The sequence below is a fragment of the Triturus cristatus genome, chromosome 4_1 (assembly GCF_964204655.1).
Source record: "Triturus cristatus chromosome 4_1, aTriCri1.1, whole genome shotgun sequence".
NCBI lineage: Eukaryota > Metazoa > Chordata > Amphibia > Caudata > Salamandridae > Triturus > Triturus cristatus.
Genome location: NC_140585.1, coordinates 30160291 through 30174359, shown reverse-complemented (window position 1 = coordinate 30174359; position 14069 = coordinate 30160291). Strand labels below are relative to the sequence as shown.

At 46.3% G+C, this 14069-nt stretch overlaps 1 protein-coding gene across 3 annotated transcripts in view; it reads right to left on the bottom strand.

Annotated features, from left to right (window-relative positions):
- BTBD18 (BTB domain containing 18) overlaps positions 1-14069 on the bottom strand; it is a 211333-nt gene that overhangs the window by 79842 nt on the left and 117422 nt on the right. For all 3 annotated transcript variants that reach the window (XM_085651387.1, XM_085651385.1, XM_085651386.1), the window contains exon 4: positions 7792-7918. In XM_085651387.1, the coding sequence (XP_085507513.1) occupies positions 7792-7900 (109 nt within the window). In that variant the 5' untranslated portion in view covers positions 7901-7918. The remainder of the gene's footprint in view (positions 1-7791; positions 7919-14069) is intronic.

Here is a 14069-nt window from a genome sequence, read left to right as displayed (position 1 = left end):
AGCAGACTTCACCACCGCAGGAGTCAAGAAAACCTCCATGGCTGGTTCCTCCAAACCCGGAACCAAAGGAAGGAGGGGGCGTGAGAGGTGAGCCTTGTGCAATGTCTCAAAGATCACCGAGGTAGTGGGAACCGGGACTGCTACGGAGATCCCCAATTTCGCAGCCCCCCTCATCAGCACATCCTGAAAAGTGGCAATATCATCCACCGGCGAGATTCGGGTAGGCGGAGTCTACGACAGTGAGGGGGAGAGCCGTCCATTGCCAGAAGAGTCCGTATGCCACGTGCCTCTGGAACGAGATCTATACCTCCGTCGCCCATGCCTCGTGTGAGTGGACGACCTGCGCCTACTCCGTGACCTCCGGCGAGATCGAGAACGTGATCTCTGTCTGCGAGGAGCCTTAGGAGCCGCCGGTAGCCGAGGAGACGGTGGAAGCTGCGGCACTGGCGGTGGTGGAGGTGGTGTAGGTCGCTTAGGAGGCGGAGGAGGAGGAGGAGGCGGAGGAGGAGGAGGAGGAGGCGGCGGAGGAGGAGGCGGAGGCGGAGGAGGCGTTGGAGGCTTCCGAGGCAGCGGCTGGGGGAGAGGCTGCGGAGCCCCATCACTCCTTGTAGGGGAACCAGGACCAGCACTGTCCGGACTCCCGTCCACCCTTCTCTTCTTGGCGGGCCTATCCCGTGCTGAAGTAAACGAGGGGGAGCGCCGTCGCCTCCTAGATCCACGACTGGAGATTGTAATCACCGAAGACGTGTTCCCCGATGTCACCGAAGTCGAACTGATCGTCGACCTCGTCCGGCGTCTTTTCGCCGTCCGGCGCCTCCTCGACGTCGACCGGTGGCCCCTCGACGTCGACGGCGAACGACGTCTCCTCGACGCCAATCTTCTTCGCCTCGACGTCGATCTCCTTCGCCTCGACGGTGATCTGTGCCTCGACGGCGATCTGTGCCTCGACGGCGATCTGTGCCTCGACGGCGATCTGTGCCTCGACGGCGATCTGTGCCTCGACGGCGATCTGTGCCTCGACGGCGATCTGTGCCTCGACGGCGATCTGTGCCTCGACGTTGATCCCCTCCGTCTCGACGGCAGTCGCCGGTGTCTCGGCGTCGATGTCGTCGGCGTCGATCCATCGCGGGGCTCGGTACGACGTCGATGGTGTGTCGACGTCGACCTCGGAATCCTCGACGGCGACCTAGTCCTAGGTCTCGCCGGCCCCTCTCTCGACGTCGACCGTCGAGAACGCCGCGATCCCGAGCCCGGGATCGACGGCGAACACACCGGTGCTTTACCTCTCGCCGTCGACGTTGCCGCCTTCGACGCCGAACGCGATCTACCAGCCGGTAGGCGCCGTGTCTGCTGCTGTTTCTGCCCGGAGGTCCCTCCAGTGGCTGAAGCATGGGCAGAGGAAGGGGAATGAGATCCTCCATGCCCCGAAGTCCCACCTGTCCTCTGCTTCTCCTGTCCCTGGAGGCGAATCTTCTCCCTGTCCCTCAGGGTCCTCTTGGAGAAGGTCTTGCAGATGGCACACGTAGCAGGGACATGTGAGGAAGACAAGCAGAGGATACAGACATCATGTGGGTCCGTCTTGGCCTTTTTCCTCCCACACTCAGGGCATTTATCAAATAAAGCCATGCTAAGAATGAGCAAACTGCACCAAAACGCAGGATGCAGTAAAGAAAGGCTCTAGACGTCGAATGAACACACTATTTATCCAAAAATCTAAAATTTAGTCCAAATATCCACCCAAAAGGGTAGAGCTCAAGCTCCAGGGTCCTGCTAGCAGGAGCCGGAAAAAAGAACTGAAAGTAACTTGCTTTGGCTGTGCATCCTGGGATACCGGGGGTCTCTGGAGAGTTTTCTTAAAGGCACGGTATCACTTTAGCAGACACATAATGACAGCCTATAGGGCTTGTCTGTCCACCCCTTCCTCTCTATTGTTTAAAGGGATTTTGGTGAAGGGAGTGTGATACAATAAAGGAACATGTCAGATGTGAATAAAAATGACATTTAAACTTTATTTTGGCTTTTGTGTTCACTTCAGAGGAAGTGCTGGCCAGTGCAGCCATATTGTTGTTAGGCTGTATTATTTTGTCTGTCTCTTAAGTGTCTTTGCAGGTTTGCAAATGCGGGACAGCTTAAGAGATATTTTGATTGCTCCGGGGTCCCCGCACATGGGCGGGATTATTCATAGATTATGACTATACACAGAGATCCCCTACTACAGAACTTGCGACACTGCCTGTCTCTAACTACTAAATACACACAAGACTTCCCCCTCCCCATGCATCCATCCACAACCATGATCCGGACTTGCTCTATTAAAAAAAGTTGTCCACCTGAAACCATAATATGAGACTGAGAGGGGCAGAGAATTACAGGTACCAGATCTGGAATTATATTACATAGCAGCTCACTTCAGCACGCAGTACACTGGAAGATAACTGGGAGAAAAGATTACTGAGGGGTACCTATGAGAGAGAGACACTGCCGGCGGTGTTCAGGGGACGAGAAATGGCACAGATACTGCCATTTGTGATGCGACAAGTTAGAAACATGTGGTATAAAGCAATAATGAAGGTGCTTAAACACCCCCCATACGCCAATGCCCTGCCCTGCCCTTGTGGGACATAGCCCGTTCACAGTCACGGCCAAGATCATGGCTGTGGGAAAGAAGGGGATTGCACAGCACTTGCTGATTTATTCTTAAAGACAACACATTTATCACATTTGAGGATGAGCAGGAGACGTGCGGGCTCCAGTTCCTTCAGTATGCAAAGCTAGTTTATCTGGCCAGGGGGATCTGGACCTCCTCTCCCATTGCCCTCCCACACTATGGCAATGCTGCTCGCCCTTCCAGGATAAAACACACTTATACAGGCCAAGATGAACCACTGCCAAAGTGAGCTGCTTGGAATGCAAGACTAGAAGGCACACTGGCTGAACGAGTGGTGGGAGGTGTGCCAGGGTGTTCGGACGGTAGCACTTTAAACTTATACAATATAATTACATCCACACGACATATCTTACTCTGCTTCAAATACGCAAGATATACCGGCCGGCCTCAGCAGTTTGTGGAAGATGTGAGCAGACCAACACAGACTTCCTACTCATGAAATGGCAATTCCATGCGCTCTACACACTTTGGCAGGAGGTGGCACTTGCAATTGGTAAGCACATACCAGGGTGGACCACACCTACAATGTGGAGCTACATTCTCAATGTCCTACCAAAGAGAAACACGCATTTGCAATGCAATAGGTCTCGCATTATTAAAAGTTGGTTTCATTCCAAAATGGCGGTGCAGCATCTGTGACTACTAGGTACATGGGCTCTGCAATACAGAAGGTCACAGAACAGGGCCTGCAGCAGGAGTATCCAGAGAGGGGGAGAGGACGGGTGTCCCAGCAGTACAGCAGTAGAAAGTGGCCTGGAAATGCCTCCTGACGCTTGAAAAAAAGCTTCGGACGAAGCATTCAGCCATGCTAGGAAAGCAGTGAATTCAAACCAGGGCCTACTTCTGCAAGAACACATAGGGTTGAAGGCTCTGAAAATACAGCACCTCCAGCCTACCAATAGAACTTGTGTTGCCCTCACGTTCGCAGGCTACTTGTGTTCTCTTCCTGCTCCCTTATGTACAACGGCTGCGCTGAAACGCTCTTCTTCCTGTTAGGATCTTCAACTCGACTGGCGAATCTAGCATTTCTATCACTGTGTGCCCCCCACAGGTCATTGCCCTTAGGTAAACCCCCTCATTCCCCAATCCTTGCACTCATCTGAGGAAGCTCTGCTCACCTATGGAGAGTAGTTTCTGCTTTACCAGCTCTGACATTGTGGGTGGCTGGTCCATGGGGATGGGGGGAATTGAAAATGGCAGGCACAATCAAATTTCTTGATCCTTTGCACATGGACATTTTTAAGCACTTATTCTGTGTGCTGGGGCCTGCCAATAAGAGGTGAACTGCAGTGGTGGTAGCTGACTCCACTTAGTCATGTGTCTGTTATCAGTAAGGGAACGTGTTTACGATAAAATGTCGTCAGATTCTCGGCACCATTTCTTTCGGGCAGTTTTATATGCACGGACTCGACCTGAATAGTATTGGAGTGCTTTACATGAGCACCAATTACATTACACAAGATCATATTACCAGCGCAGAGAAGTTAAATGATGTGCCCAGAATCAAAGGATGCTGGGAGATGGCCGGGATTCGAACCTGGATCCCCAGTGCCAAAATGAGCAGCTCTTTTTATGAATGACCTGCGGCTGATGTGGTGCCTTTTAAATGTTGTGCATTGGAAGTTTTAACAAAAGATGAAGAACATTGAGTTCCCCCACCGCCTCCCGGGCCTTAATAAGAATGGTGGTGAATTGGTTTGTGTATTATATGTTATTCCGCGACTCGACAGGCACGGTTATGACACAAGGACAGACGGTGGTAATTCCTGAAATGTTATGGATTTGCCAATTACTTCATTAAAAAAAAGAAGATAGAGGCACATTTATTTATTTTTTCCACAATAAATGAATGAGTCTACGTATAGAAGAATATGATGTTATAATTTGTTGATGAAACGAAGTGGTGAGACGTATTTATAAACATAAAATATTATTTAGCGTTCTGTAACAAAGAATAAAACGCACAAGCGTTGTGTTTTGTATGAACTCAATTCAGAAATGTTACGGCACAGAAAAATGTCCCAAAAACTGGACCCCTGGTGGAAATTGAACTTGATCAGTTAAATGTTTTCAATCTGATCAGCTTGGGCAGTTTGTTTTATGAAATTGCAATTTATGTATATCCAACAACAAAAATCGGGGAAGTCAACCAATCAACTGAAAATTCTAAATAAAACAGCAGCAGAAGACATCAACAATATTTTCCAAGACGCAACTGACGCCAATTGTAGTTTTCTCTTTGGAAGTTAAGTAGTCACAAATACTCTTTGGGGGATACATATATACCCAATTTAATATTTCCACCCAGTGCAAGCTCCCTCACATTGCCCCCATTCGGCCACTTTAGCGTTCACTTTTGTTCATAATTTGTCTGCGCTAAGTGCTGCTCGTCGCTTCTCCTCGTGTCTCCGTGCAAATAATGGCTGTGAGATTAGCTAATTAGGGGGCATTAATCACTTATAGAAAAGCAGTGCATCAAAGCCTTTTTATACATTTCAAACTCGGTGGCGTAGCGGGGCACGGCGGCTATCGGAGGCAGATAGGCGCTGTTTATAATAGAGGGCGGCTGAGCGAATGCAAGCCTGCTCCAGGTTACAACATGAATGCTCCGGTACTACTACCGACCTCTGCATGCAAGAGGTAGTGTCTGGCCGGAATGCGAGGGAACAGAAATGTATGAGCACGAAAACAATTCTACCACAAGCAACCTGTAACCGCTGACTTGAATAGCCATCTATCAATGGACAGGACATTGCATTTTCCAGTCAGTGGTGTATTTAAATTTTTACTCTCACTGAAAGGCGCGTCCGTCCAACTCTTGTTTTCTTGTACTTCATTGTATAAAACACAACACTAAAATTAATATCGCGGCCCAAGCAAACACAAACAATACGCACCCTGCCCTGCCCTCAGTGGGGAGCTGTGTTCAAATAAGGAGGCACGTCCTCTGGAAGAAAACCGTTAACGCTTGCGCTATGACTGAGTCACTACTCCAACTACTGCAGGAGTTATGGTGCGCCCGCGCCACAGCCAAGCAAGTGATTTCAATTATCGTGTCTGTGTCTGGGCACGATAATTGAAACCACGTGATGGCCTATTGGTGTCTATTACGAGCACCAAACTCGTAATAGACACCAATGGGCCGTGGGCGGAGCAATGCGCCCGCCTTTGGCCAATAGCGTGCAGTCTTTCATTAAAAGACGCACGCTAAGGCCAATGGGGTAGCTGAAAAGGAAACGTACATGCACGAGCGTGTGCGATTCCTAAGTCAGCTTAGATTCCCTGTTTTTCACCTGCAAAATGCCTCGCGCCTGTGCGAGCACTGCTGCGCAGTGTAACGCAGGCGCGAGACCTAAAAAACAAAAGCATATAAAGGCCAAATTCTTCATATTAACTGCGCTACTGTCAAGGAGATGCATAGCCATACACTGGGCTAACCCTAGGGCACCTACAACTAACGCCTGGAGGGCGGACATGATAGAGTGGACAATGGCAGAAGAGACACACATGCAAATAGTGCGACGTGATGACAAACTCATAGACAATTTGAAACATGGGGCAGTATGATACAGGCAATTTAGACCCATCGGAGACCAGACCCTCTTGAACTGCTCTACGACACTCAAGGGACCGAGAGTAAAACCTAGAATCATACATGACCAAACTCACAAACACAATCAAGGAGTAGGTGTGGAGCGGGGGGAACAGGGGATGAGCCAATGTGGGGTATGGGTAGCTGATATAACACAAATACAATGGCGAGACGGATGGAGTGGAGGGGTTTGGAGGGGCAGCAGAACTCAGGAGGGAAAATTGAGTGAACATACAAATAGTACGTCTGATCAAGTTATTGACATTGTCTAGTTACGTAACAATGACTCAATATAGGAGGAAACACTCACAGGAGGGTGAAGTTGGCATCTTAGATACTATTATGTATGAGTGACCGGAAAGATTCTAAGGATCCTGTGAACTGATATAAGCTGATGTATTTCTCCTGTATTGATTATTTTGTTCACAAATCCAAACAAAATACTTTAAAAAAAAAAAAAGAAAAATGTCGCTCCAATCCAACAACATCAAGCCACTGCCACCGAGTGCATTAGTGCAAATATCAGGACTTTCGCTCATGAACAATCCGGGTCTCAAGATTGACATCACTACAGCCACCGCTCTCCCAAGCATCTAGCAGCCGAACCTTGTCCACCATACATCCTGAAATGGATGGAGTTCAGCCCTCGGATTCTCCTTCACATTTAACCCAAGAAGGGGAGGATTTTCAGTCACTATCGAACTCTAAATAAGGACCATACGATTTTCCTGTTTCGTGAGCAACTAGTACATAATAATTTTGGTGTAGCATGGTTTTTTAGAGTGTGCAGCATTCCTGCTAGAAACACTCAAGACATTCAAAGAGACAGATTTATATACTGGTGGTATGTATACTCCATCGCAAGGGCAACGAAATGGATCCAATGTGAAGGTCCGCCCACCAGATTTAAATGCAAGCCGCCCTTCCGTTTGTCCCTGGTACAGACTACTTAGTTAACCCTGTGGCCAAACTTCCTCATTGGCCCTGGCGAGTAAGAGCCATCTGAGAAATAATGGTTACATGTGCGCATGCTCTATTTGGATGGGTGGAAATGGAAGTCATTTTTTACTGCTCCTTACAGTAAGGAACAGTAAAATTGCTATGATAGTCCCTCCACTATGGGAGAAGATTCCCATTCTGGAGGGAGCATTATATTTTTACTTTGAAAAGAAAAACGGATTACTCGGTGCTACAGGGCTGTGTCCTCCTGTAGCACAGAGTAATATGCACTGCCAGGAATCGCGGTCACGGTGGTTCCTGGTAAGGCTTTTATACGTGACGGCCTGCTTGGCGGTCCCATATAAATTGGGTGGGCATCCACTCCACCATGGGGACTGAGGCATTTACTCTGTCCCTATGGCGAAATGGCAGGTCGCCTGTCGTGGATTAATTCGGGCCCTAAGGCGCAAACAAACATTTCTCTGTGCAGCACAATCCTCCACAGCACTGCCTGTGCACATTCCTGAGATTTCACGGCCATCCCGCCCGCTCCCCCGCCCCACATCACCCAGGTCTTCGCTAGGGTCCTCACCTTCTGCCTGGAGGAAGACATCACAGAAAAGCCCCGCTTTCTGTTGGAGATGGAGCTGAATGAATGTGGCACGAAGCAGGCGCGCGCTTCTGTAAGTGATGTTTGACATGTCGGCCACGTCAGTCTCCTGCAAGAGAAAGGGGCACAGAAAACTCAGACACTGCCGAGAGACACCGGATTCTGAATCTCAGGCTGACGCCACAAACTGTCCTCAATAACATGATCGTTTCATCCCTCTTTTGTCTTTTGCACACATCTTATCTATGCTTGAAGACGTTCAATCCTTGGACTTTCCAATCGCTGCTATTTTGGAAAGTGACAGGGTAATCTGGTATTGCCATCAAATGTATTTCCAAGTTGGACCCAGCACCTTCCTCTGGGCAATTAATGCAGCCCTGTCAGCATGCTCTAAAACAGTTCAATGACATGTTTGCTTTGATATGACGTTATGATGTAGAGAGTCACACCTCAACCGGTACCACCAATAGGTGCACTGACAGTTATCATAACCCCACACTGTGCCCACTCCAGCACAGCATGCAATCTTCCATCACCTGCATCTCTCACAAAACAGCCAACATGCGTTGTAGTTTTTGTGGTCATTGTTGGCTGCAGTTTTATTACAATTACATGCATAATCCTCCCTTCATTTTTACAACACCCTGGTCATAAATTTATGACCCCGGCCATACATCACCATTGTGAACTGTCATATATATATAGTTTGTCATAAATAATATGCTTTGCTTGTCATAACACATTGCTTGTCGTAAATCATTTGTACATCATACATTCGTAAATCACCTCGAGAGTTCATTGGTCCTTTCTTTCTTTTGTAGGCTTATTTTATTTCTTGCCATTTCTGGGTCATAACATTGTTCTGTTGGTTTCGCACACTATGGCATTACCAAGGTATTGTTCAATCAATCAGTAATTGTAGAGTAGGCTAATCACCCTGGGGGTTATACAGGTCTCGAGGCCACTCTTGAATATAGGCGAGGGAGGTAAAGGTTTGGAGGTGGATGGGGAGGTCGTTCAAGGCCTTGGCAACGAGGTGGGAGAAGAATCTTCCTCCGGCTCGAGTACGATGGGTCCCGGGGACGGTGGCAAGGGCCAGGGAGGCAGACTGCATGTGTCTGGTGGGCTGGTGAAAGGTCAAGTTGTTCAGGAATTCTGGTCCGTGTTGTGGAGGGCTTTATAAGCGTGTATAAGCTGTTTGAAGTGGTATCCCTTCTTGACGGGGGCCAGTTCAGGATACGGAGGTGGGGGTGTGATGTAGGATCATCTGGGCAGGTCCAGGATTCTTGCTGCTGCGTTCTTGATTGTTTGGAGGCACTTGAGGGGGAAGGTGGTGATTCCTGCATAGAGGATGTTCCCATAGTCAAGTCGACTGGTGATGAGGGCCTGTGTGACAGTTCTTCTGGTGTTGGTTGGGATACATCTGAAGATTTTACGGAGCACTCGGAGGGTGTTGAAGCAGGCGGAGGCAACCGAGTTGACCTGTTGAGGATGATACTGAGATTGCAGGCGTGGGTATTGGCGGCTGGTGCTAGTGTGGGGGTGGAGAGCCACCAGGAGTCGTCCCATGGTGTGTGGGGTCTTCTAAAGAGGAGAAATTCTGGAAATTCGCTCTAGTGGTGCCCGTGTCTTTGATGAGGGAGAGTATAAGCTGGGTGTCGTTAGCGTAGGAGATGATGTTTAGACTGTGGCTGCTAGCGATGGGTGCTAGCGGAGTCATGTGGACGTTGAACAGTGTGGGGCTAAATGAGGAGCCCTTGGGTACGCCGCAGATGATGCTCTGGGGTCAAGGCTGTATGGCGGTTGGTGGATTCTCGGTGTTCGCCCAGTGAGAAAAGAGAATAGTACCTTAAGGGCGTTGCTATAGATGCCTTTGTGGTGGGAGACTGTGCCATAGGCTACTGACTGGTCGAGGAGGATCAGGGCAGCTATCTTGGTGCGCTCTGACGTCGTACGTGGCGGCTGATACGAACAGCGACATGCACACTTGAATTACTGATTATTTTTCTTGTTCTGGACAATACTACTTGGGAAATTCTATATCTAATGAAATGCACACTTGCCAATTTGGTTGGAACAATTCCAGCTCAGCATATGACGTTCACACAGAATACCTACAACATATCAGTGATAAGCACGCTTCTGTAATCTGTTGGGAGTAAATTTTACATATCCTGAAATAAATAGCGATAAGCTCACTGGAGTAGTTTACAGTCCTATACCCATGTCTAATATTGTACAAGTTTTCAACAGGGACCTTTCATTCAAATCTTTCCATTCTAACCATCACAACGCAAAGCATATGTGTACCACCTCATTTTTTCTTTTTACAAGCACCAGGTGAGCCTTCTGTCAAAAGAAAGGCATGGAAAGAGGTGTTCCACTAAACGCATTGGCGCTGTTGGTGGGAACAGATATTGACCTGAAAGGAAAAGGTTCTTACTTGAGTACAATTTAGGATTCTAAGAACATGTACCACCCTATGAACTATCAGATGAGGAAAATGAACTAGGCAAATATCAAGATGCAATGAGGTCATTAGAGAAACAATCTGATATCCAAACAAGTTTGATTGTCATTGCACATAAATTCTTTACTTGAGAACACCAGGATGAGCCCATCGACTCATATGTTGCAGCTCTACGTATCCCAGTGGCTGAATGTGAATTTCAAAATGTCACTACACAACTTACTAGGAACCAAACTGTGGTCAGCTGGTGGGCAAGAAAGTTCAAGAAAAATTACTAACCTTGAAATGCCAATTCCTAGCAGAAACAACTCACATTGTAAAGAACCTCAACATTTCACAAAATGTTTCATAAGAACTCAAAAAGAAAATGCATCAGGAAGTAAGTGTTGTGAAAGACACTTTGCCTTTAAAAACTATTACAGAGGAAAAGAAACGGTTTACTAAAAAGGATGAAAAGTCAAATTTTTAAAAACAGAATAATGTATATTTTAGAGGTGTCTTCCCACCCATTCACCTACTTGATGGCCTTGTCAAGCAAAATAATTAACGTGCAGAAATTGTGAGGAAAATTGGCAGTTGGCAAACGTTTGTCAAAGCAACAAAACCAAAGCTAGCTGTATAATTGAACCGCATTCAAGAGATTTACCAAGAGAGAACAAAAGATGGCATTCTAGTTATGAAGGGGGAGAGGTGAATGCGTACAACCCCACGCCAACATTTTAGTGGAAGGCAGAGTCCTAAATGTACTTATTGACTCAGGAGCAAGAATGGTTATGCTAACGGAGAATTCATTTACAGATAAATGGGAAGGAACTTCAACCTCCAGATAGATGCCGTGTGTCGTATGAGAGAAAGAAAATTGAGCTTATAGGTTATTCTGAACGCGCCATGAATTTCAAAGGGAAAGATATTTTTGTAAAGCTATACGTGGTCAAGAAGGGACTGAACATTTTGGGACGGTATCCACAAGTTCAATTCAGAATGACACTAAGGGGAGGGAAATCCAAGTTTCATTAGCAGCCGAAGAAATGCATCCCTAGTTAACCCATGGGCAAACGTTTTCAAATCTTTCTTTAGCATTAAACTTGGAAAATCAGAGGTTTCAAACAGAAAATGGTTATCAAAGAAGGAGCTAAACCATTAAATCATAAATTAAGAAACATACCGTTCAGTGTCAGAGAACATTGGGTTGATATTCTCAAGAGAATGTGTGATGATAGTGTTATCGAGCCAGTGGAATCCTCTCTATGGTTATCCCCATTAGTCATAGCAAAAAATAAAAATGGTCAATTGAGAGTTGGTATTGATCTGAGGAGTTTAAACAAGGAGATCTGGGTTGACTCACACCACCTCCTCTCCATAGATAACATTTTGCTAATGTTTTCAGGCGCCAGACTATATAGCAAAATAGATTTGGCGTCCGCATTTGTCCAGACATCTAACAGCATTAAGTTTCTTCAGTGGGCACTTTTCAAGTCAAAAGGATGCCTTTTGGCTTAGAGTCCACTGCATCTGTATTTCAGCAGATCATAGAAAATGTTTTGAAAGGTTTAAATGAAAAACTTGAACATGGAGGCATAGTTGTTAATGTTGAGAAATATGAATTTACAAAAAGAATCTTTAGAGTATTTGGGACAAGTAATTTCTTAAAACAGAGAGCAACCCTGGGATAGTAGAAGCCATCACAAAGGCACCCACTCATAATGACCACATCTAAGTGTTTTCATTTGTATGTGTGAAATCTATTTAAAGTTTATTCAAATTTTGCATCAAAAATAGAACATTTGGCAAATCTACTTAAGAAAGAGAAAGTATTTACGTTGAATGAAAAATGTGAACTTAAATTGAATGCACTAAAAGAAGAAACTGTTTCAGCCAAAGAGCTACCACCTTTTGATTCCACAAAAAAGAAAAATCGCATAATTTCAGTTGATGTTAGTAGCTGCGGTATGGTTGCCATGATATCTCAAAAGAGCAATGGAGATGAAAGAACTGTAGGTTTTGCTTCAAGGGCCCTTTGTTATAATGAAAACATTTGCCAGTCATCGAAAAAGAGTGACTAGCATGTTGCTGGTCTGTTGAACGGTTTAAGTGTTTATGTGGGGTAGGAAATTCACTCTTATGACTGACTATAAACCACTTGTGAATATTTTGTGTCATCAGAGCAAACCCTAGCATTGCGAGACATTGCTCAAGGTTACTTCAGTACAACTTTGAGGTACATCACAGTGCTGGGGGTAGAATCATCAGAGCAAATTGTCTGTCAAAGTAACCTGTTTCTCCATGTATATATGATGCTCCAGACGATGGGGAAGGCGAAGAACGCTTGACTGCAGCAATTGATATGTATTGTGAGAAAGGTTTTACTATGGAAGAATGGTTTGAGTCTTTAATACAGGATGAGAATTTATCACTGATTCAGAAAAATGTCACGGAAGGCTGGCCAAAGGAGAAGTCACTACACAAAAACATACAACTATATTTAAGGTAGCTGAAAAATTCCACTTTGAAAAAAAATGTTAATGAGAGGATTTGTTTCCCCTTCCACCTTTAGAGGCAAGATCATTCAAGCGAAACATGAAGAATAGCTGGGTCAAACCATACTAAAAAGAAAATGCACTCCGGGCCGATTTAGAGTTTGGCGGACAAGTTACTCCATCACAAACTTGCCGGACATCCCGTCTGCCGTATTACAAGTGCATTATATCTGCGCCTAGATACCCTTGGGTATTAATGCGCATTACAAATTAAAATTTAATTTCATTTCATATCGAATGGCACTTGGAATACCGCAGACGGGAAATCCGTCACACTTGTGACGGAGTAACCTGTCCACCGCATTCTAAATCAGGCCCTCAGTGTTTTGGTGGCCTAGCATCAACATAGATATCATCCAAGCAGTAAGATCTTGTGTGATTTGTTGAAGCAGTGACAGATGGCTATACAGAGTCTCATCCACTCGAGCCAGTAGTCATACTCGAAGAACCATGGTGTAAGTTAGCAGTTGATTTTATTGGTCCTTATAGTGTATGTAAGAAATTGGGTTATTAGTTGTGGGTGGCAACAACCACAATACTTGTCAGGGTGAACCACAAAAATCACTAAATAAACCTGTGCTCAACCCTCTGATATCTTGGCACAAAAGCAGTCAGGCTTAACTTAGAGACAATGTATAAAGTATTTATGCACCACACACAGTAATAAAATGAAAACACAACATAAGAAAAATCCCAACAGAACTGGAGATATTCAGTTTTAAAGTTTTTTGTGAACATAGTGCCTAAAAGCCGAAAGCGCCTTCCGCCTGTTAGACTTGGGGAAAGTCAGAAATTCAGGCTGGCTGCGATGCAGCGCAGGTCAGGTACACGGACCAGGTTAGTATCTCTGAAGAGTTACCTTCTAAGTTTGGTGCGAAGAGTTCTGACCGTGTTGGAGGAGACTGCGAATCGTGGATGGTCTTCACTGTAGTACGAAGAGCAGGAAGGCGTTGTGAGCGGTCGTTGCTGTAGCACGAAGAGCAGGTCTTGCGTTGTGGATCACTGCGGACTGCAGTCAGAGCGAACAGCAGGTTTTAAGGGAGCTTTGCATTGGCGGTCATCGCAGGTGGCCGAGTTTCGGAAAGAATAGGCCCAGTCGTGAGAAGCCCAAACTTCAGGATTTCCAGTGCGTCTTTGGCAGTACACTCTGATGCCAGTCATGGGACCAGGACCTGGAGAGGCACTTCTTGAGGATCAGGACTCACTCCAGCAGTGGCCAGAAGGGGCAGTTGCAGGTCCAGTTGCAGCAGGGT